The 6,708-nt window shown below is 41.5% G+C and overlaps 2 protein-coding genes across 2 annotated transcripts; one reads left to right on the top strand and one right to left on the bottom strand.

Moving 5' to 3' along the window:
• Window positions 1–4,043: 4,043 nt before the first annotated feature.
• LOC147938733 (uncharacterized protein At1g43920, Chloroplastic-like) lies at window positions 4,044–4,489 on the bottom strand. The gene is made up of 2 exons (XM_087465746.1): window positions 4,328–4,489; window positions 4,044–4,265 (listed from the first exon to the last, which is right to left on the bottom strand). The coding sequence occupies exons 1-2, from the start codon at window positions 4,487–4,489 to the stop codon at window positions 4,044–4,046; spliced, it is 384 nt and encodes a 127-aa protein (XP_087321872.1).
• Window positions 4,490–5,171: 682 nt separating this feature from the next.
• On the top strand, window positions 5,172–6,584 carry LOC104711360 (putative carboxylesterase 12). Its single transcript, XM_010428061.3, has one exon. It carries the CDS (start codon window positions 5,490–5,492, stop codon window positions 6,459–6,461), a length of 972 nt encoding a protein of 323 aa, XP_010426363.1. The 5' UTR covers window positions 5,172–5,489; the 3' UTR covers window positions 6,462–6,584.
• Window positions 6,585–6,708: the final 124 nt, after the last annotated feature.

The following is a 6,708-nucleotide window of genomic DNA, read 5'->3' as shown; positions in this document are numbered from 1 at the left end:
GATTAAGATTTAACTATTTAAATCCTATGCCCCAAATTATGCATGCAAAGCCAAATGATTTAATTCCCTTAAATCCTCTTAATCCAATTAAGCATGCAAGTAACCTCACTCAATATTATGCAATAAAATGCAAAATACTTCACCCCTTTAGTCATGCATGAAACCGATTTTAAGTAAGAAATGTTACTTACAAAATCCTCTAGGTTCAATCATGCATGCAATCCTTAAGCCAAATTTTAAGTAGTCCGATTATACTTAAAATGCACCCAAATTCCCCTTTCACCAATTATTGAGTGAGTCCCAATTATTTAGCATGCAACTAGTTCATTTTCGCATGATGATTCTAGCATGAATCCTACCATGTTTGCATGCACCAAAAATCTCAACCAAAACGATATGCATCTACTCTACATGCCTTACCACAGACTCACCTCTTACGCAACCGTCGATGATACTCGGACTTCACAGCACCACTCAATCAGACACTCCGCTCCTTCTTTGCGTCAACAGCTTCTCCTTTGATCTTTCTCTCGGTCGTTCTTGATCTCCCTCTCGATCAACTCGACTTTCAACAACCCTCTCTTTTCTTCTCTTTCTTTCTCTCGAAAAAGCTTAAGTGTTTTGAAAGTTTTTGGACTAAACTCCCAAATGAGATCGATCACTCCATATTTATAGGCACAATTTGGAACCTTCTTCCCTTAGTGCGTTTTGACAAATGGCGTCCTCATTCCTTGCATGTTGGCCAAGTAGCTCATCCTCCAATCATCGATCGCCATTAAGCCACAAATCCCCTTTTTATTAGTGCATGTGATCATCTCCATTAGTGCATGTGGGTTAAGTGAGCTTAATCCTTAGCTCTTAACCAATTGAATTTCGCCAACTTCGCTAATCCTCTTGATTAAGCTAATCCCCTCCAGTATCTCTTCTTAATCTTCTTGAATTTTTAATTCCTCCACTAATCCTTCTTTGATTATTTTAATCTCCCACTTTCCTCAACTTTTATTGGTCAATATTTCTAAGGAAATAATAATTTCCCAAAAATATTGAGTCCTTCGTCTGGTACCTCCAACATTCTCTTTGGCAATTCCTGACTCATTCGGATCATCTTCTCGACCGCTCGGATGTTCTGCTCGGTACGTTCGGCAGTCTCTCGGGCAATTCGGACCGTACGCCTCGGCGATACGTCTCGGGCAACTTCGACTACGCGTCTCGGATATCTCGACACTTTCTCGGGTCATCGGCAGATTCCCTCGAGCTCTCGACAATTTTCTCGAGTACTTGGCAACTCCCTCGAGTCTCGACAATTTTTCTCGAGTACTCGGCAACTCCCTCGAGTCTCGACAATTTTCTCGGATCTTCTCGACGGATTTCCTCGACGAGTTTTCTCGACTCTCTCGACAAGTTTTCTCGACCAATTTTCTCGACCACTTGTCTTGGTAAATTTTTTTTAGGGTCTCGACCGTACGTCCGGTACTTCGGTCTTGGCTCGGCCATTCTCCGACTCACAAATATTTCTCCGGACTTCCTTGGGCCATTCACCTTTATTTCCCTTCTTCTTCTTTCTTAGGTCTTTTCCGTCCCATTTCCTCGACCTTTTTGTTTTAAAATTTCTACTCTTGGTGAGGGTCATTACACCGTTAGTGTGCCAAAGAGACCAAGAGGAAGACCACGAAAATATCAGGTTTGTTCTGTTTGTTTACCAGTTTTTAGCTTACAATATAAGTGTCTATTTCAGTTTTTAACATACACTTGAATTAGGAACCACAAGGATCACAAGCTCAACAACCACCACAAGGATCTCAACCTCAACAAGAGTCTCAATCTCATCAAGTACCACAAGGATCACAAACTCAACAAGTACCACAAGGATCACAAACTCATCAAGTACCACAAGGATCACAAACATCAAGAGCACACGTCTTAATAGCACACGCATCAAGAGCACATGTGCAAGGATCACACGGAGAAGGATCACAAGGACAAAGATCACAAAGACAAGGACCACCACAACCACAAGGATCACAAGGATCATCACCACAAGGATCACAAGGGCAAGGACTTGGTAGATTTGCATCATTAATATGTCTATATTTTGTCTCTGCTAAGCATGTTTTTGTCACGCATCTAGTTAGGATAACTAATTGTTTTGCATGAATTTCTACTCTCTTTTGTACACTTTTCATATTTAGGTAGTTCTTGCATTATCTTCGCATACCTCGTGCTTTTTGGAGTATTTCAGGTATTTAGGAGACTTTGGAGCCAGGCTGTCTCGAGTCGCGCCATCACTCCGTCATCACACATCCGCTCGAGTCGCGCCATCACTCCGTCATCACACATCCGCTCGGGTTGCGCCATCACTCCGTCATCACACATCCGCTCGGGTCGCGCCATCACTCCGTCATCACACATCCGCTCGGGTCGCGCCATCACTCCGTCATCACACATCCGCTCGGGTCGCGCCATCACTCCGTCATCACACATCCGCTCGGGTCGCGCCATCACTCCGTCATCACACATCCGCTCGGGTCGCGCCATCACTCCGTCATCACACTTCCGCTCGAGTCGCGCCATCACTCCGTCGTCGACTACCGTTTGAGCCGACGCCATCACTCACTCGAGCCACTTCTCGTTCGCACATGTCAGGAAGACGTTCCATCTTACACGCTTCAGGAGATTCCCAAACCAACTCTTCATCTTGTCGTTTTAAGTTTTAGGGATTTTATGTCTTTACTATAAATACGTTTTGTTAAGTCTCCGCGACAACATCTTACTTTTTATCTCGTTTTTATTTTGTAAGGTTTCCCTAGCCACCAAGAACCGTTCCCAGACTTTGTATTCAGATATCTTTTGATACATTGAGTATTTGCATTTGATTTCTTCGACAAACTTGTTTATCTTATTTTTACCTATCTAAGAATGCTTGTTTCAATGTTTTCTGAGTTTGTGTTGTTGATGATGATTTCCGGATCTGAGTAGTGTGTTAGTTCTTGAGGATGGGATAGATTAGGTGGAGGATCTTAGGATGTAGGGTGTTTAAGCTTGATTTGTATGATTCCCTTCTGGACTAGAGTTAGAATTACTAGTTTCTCTCTGATCAATTGGAACTAGGTTCGAGACATTTCCACACCCAAAAGGTGTTCGATGAAATGTCTGACCAACTAGTGCCAGAGACTTACGTTCCTAGCCTAAGAGATTAGTTGTCTAGGATGTTTGTTGACGTGAATGAACTTGTTTGTCATGCCTGCTCGACCACGTTTCTCTAGCGAGAGCTAGGTATGGAAGTGGTTGAGTCTGAGTAGCTTTTACCAAGAGATTGGATTAGCTAAGTTGTGATGTTCATTGTTTAGGGATAGATTGCTTGTGGCATGTTAAACACTCTATAGACTAGGATACTCCACCGACATCAATTACCCCCATCCTTAGGACTTTTATCTTTTTGATTGATATTACATTCCTGAGATTGTTTCGCTTCTTGTTTTTTAGTTCATGCTTAGACTCGTTTCTGTTTTTATTAATTTTCATTTCTTGTCTTGCATTCTCTTTTCTAGTTCCAGAACACATTTTCGTTTGCATTTTTGTCATTCTAGGATTGTAGAAAAAACACTCTTTTTGAATTGGCTTAACTTGTGATTGCTTGATTGCATCTTGAGTGTTAGCAACATCCCATTTGGATTGACACCTTAAGTACTACAGCACATAAGGTTAATTGAACCTGCTAGGATAGGAGACACAAAAATCCTAGTATCAATCATGGTTTGAGTGTTCCAACTAGATTTTGGTTTTGTTGTCTCGGATTTGTTTTGTTCACTCGGATTTGTTTTGTTGTCTTGGATTTGTTTTGTTCACTCGGATTTTGTTCACTCGGATTTGTTTTGTTCCAGGACCAAAGTAGAAACTATCTATGTTGTCTCAGATTTGTTTTCTTTTGTTGAATCGGGTTTGTTATGTTTTGTTGTATCAAGTTTTTTGGTTTGTTGTCAAAACAAGTTCTATTTATCAATGCCCAAAACAACAAAGTCTTTCATTGCAAAATACAAAATACTCTAGTAACCAAGAACTAATTTCTGGTTTTTGTTCATAAGAATAAAGATCACAATGGCAATGACACTAAAACAAAGACACACCAAGCAGAATGAGCTCATCAACTTCCATTTCTTATTGTCTCTTTTGATCAACATTCCATCTTCCTTCAGTTCTTCGATCCGAGCCTTCAAGTCTACAACCTCTTCGTATACACCTTCTTCAACCCATTTGAATAAATGGTCCTGAAAAAACAAAAACTTGAATCAAAACTCGAAAACACACTAATTCAAAACAATTCTAATACATACATCTCCTCTGTTTGGACAGCGAAAGAAAGGTCTTCCTGGGTTTGATTGCGTGTTCGATGTGTAGAAATAACATCTAAACCACAATGACACTTAGAGGGAACCTCATGGCATCCACGGTCTCTGTTTTCACCACCCGATTGCACAGAATTGCAACTCATATCTGTTGGATAAGAAGGAGATAAGAGTTTATGATTGGAGATAAGAACTGAGAAATCGATTGGGGAAAAATCTTAGGCTTTTCGATTGGAGAAAATGAGAGAATTAGGGATTGAAGTTTTGATTTGGGGTTTTTTATCGGGTTTGTTTTCGATTTGGGGGTTTTGTTCTGTTTTCTCTCGGGTTCGAAACGTTGTCGTTTTGACACTAACAGGCAGACTAACGACATCTTAACGCCGACTGATTGCTCCGTTTAAGGATTTAACGACATGTCCAATTTGTCGTGGTCAACAAAAATTTGATGATTTAAACGGTAAGTCAACGGAAGTTCATGTTTTTAATGGCCTTACCTAAAGTTCGTGATTAAAATGGCCACAATTTGAAAGTTCGTGATTTTATCGACATTTTTCCCATTTTCTTTTATACATTGGTTAGGGATATTGCTACTAGTGTTACAAAGGATGGGCGGCTAGACGTCCAGCTTGGCTTCAGGACAGAATCGAGAAGTAACGGCAACGGCAAGGATAAGTCTCACTTGTAGTTAAGATTTGTTTTTTAGTTTGCTCTGTTTTGCAGTTTTGTTTTTGTTGCTGGAAGTGTTAATTTTTGCTTCATTGGTGTACTTTTGATTCATTTCATTGATTCTATTGGAAAGGCGTTAAAAAAAAAAAACTTAAAAATCCGGAACCAAAATGGAATGTTCAGATATATATATGAAGGGACAAATTAGACAAAAAAGGATAAAAACAAAAGGTGCACCCGTAGAATAACATGTTTCACCTAGTCAACAACTTTACATGTGTGCTTTGAAGTTTGAATGGTGTGTAGTAAATATATATTCCGTGTAACAATGACACAACTCACGTGTCTCAACCATACCACTAAAAACTTCCAATAGAGGAGTTAAAAGTTTCCACCATACTCAATATAAATTTCTCACACACACCAATCATAACATTCTCAAGCTAACAATCTTATCATATCTCACCGACCAAACCCATCATGGATTCCGAGATCGCCGTCGACTTCTCTCCGGTGCTCAAAATCTACAAGAGTGGCCGCATCGAGAGACTCATGGGCGAAACCACCGTCCCACCTTCTTCCGACCCACAAAACGGTGTCGTCTCCAAAGACGTCGTTCATTCTCCCGACACCAACCTCTCCGTCCGCATTTACCTCCCGGAGAAAGCCCTGGCCGCCGATTCGAAACTCCCTCTCCTCGTCTACATCCACGGTGGAGGGTTCATCATCGAAACCGCTTTCTCCCCGACTTACCACAATTTCCTAACGGCAGCTGTCTCTGCCTCGGACTGTGTAGCCGTCTCTGTTGATTACCGGCGTGCGCCGGAGCATCCGATTTCGGTCCCGTTCGATGATTCTTGGACAGCTCTGAAATGGGTATTCACCCATATCGCCGGATCTGGTCAGGAAGATTGGTTAAACAAATACGCTGATTTCAGCAAAGTGATCCTCTCCGGAGACAGCGCCGGAGCGAACATCGTGCATCACATGGCGATGAGAGCTGCGAAAGAGAAACTCAGTCCTGACTTGAACGATACAGGTATCTCTGGAATCATCTTGGTTCATCCTTACTTCTGGTCGAAAACACCAATCGACGAGAAGGACGTCAAGGATGAAACGTTGAGGATGAAGGTGGAGGCGTTTTGGATGATGGCTAGTCCCAATAGCAAAGATGGATCAGATGATCCGTTGCTCAACGTGGTGAAGTCAGAGTCGGTGGATTTGTCCGGGTTAGGTTGTGGTAAGGTTTTGGTGATGGTTGCTGAGAAAGACGCGTTGGTGAGGCAAGGTTGGGGTTACGCGGCCAAGCTTGAGAAGAGTGGTTGGAAAGGAGAGGTTGAGGTAGTGGAGAGTGAAGGAGAAGACCATGTTTTTCATTTGGTGAAACCTACTTGTGAGAAAGCTCTTGAAGCCATGTATAAATTCTCAGGGTTTTTTAAGGGAGACAAGTAGCAGCTTTGGTGCTCTAATGAATAATTTGGTGCTGTTTAGTTGTGTCACTCATCAGTTTCTGTAATGTTTTCAGTGATTAAGCATTTCGGCTAGAGCAACACAATAATAAACATTTTTCAAAAATTACTACTTTAGTAAGAGATGTTTGATGAATTCGATCCGAAACGTCGCAAGTCAGTAAAGCTTTATGACTCATAAAGTATTAAAATGTAACGTAAACTAGTTGAAGTAATCTGAAAACGAGGCA

This window comes from Camelina sativa, chromosome 9, assembly GCF_030686135.1.
Source record: "Camelina sativa cultivar CO46 ecotype springtype chromosome 9, ASM3068613v1".
Taxonomy (NCBI): domain Eukaryota; kingdom Viridiplantae; phylum Streptophyta; class Magnoliopsida; order Brassicales; family Brassicaceae; genus Camelina; species Camelina sativa.
This window is presented reverse-complemented; position numbering and strand designations above follow the sequence as displayed.

Bases quoted from the DNA above. Each gene is read 5' to 3' on its own strand.
- LOC104711360 (XM_010428061.3), top strand. From the start codon at position 5,490: ATGGATTCCGAGATCGCCGTCGACTTCTCTCCGGTGCTCAAAATCTAC.
- LOC147938733 (XM_087465746.1), bottom strand. From the start codon at position 4,489: ATGAGTTGCAATTCTGTGCAATCGGGTGGTGAAAACAGAGACCGTGGA. The intron at 4,266-4,327 runs GTATTAGAATTG...TTGTTTTTTCAG, and splicing joins TCCAAACAGAGGAGATGTAT to GACCATTTATTCAAATGGGT.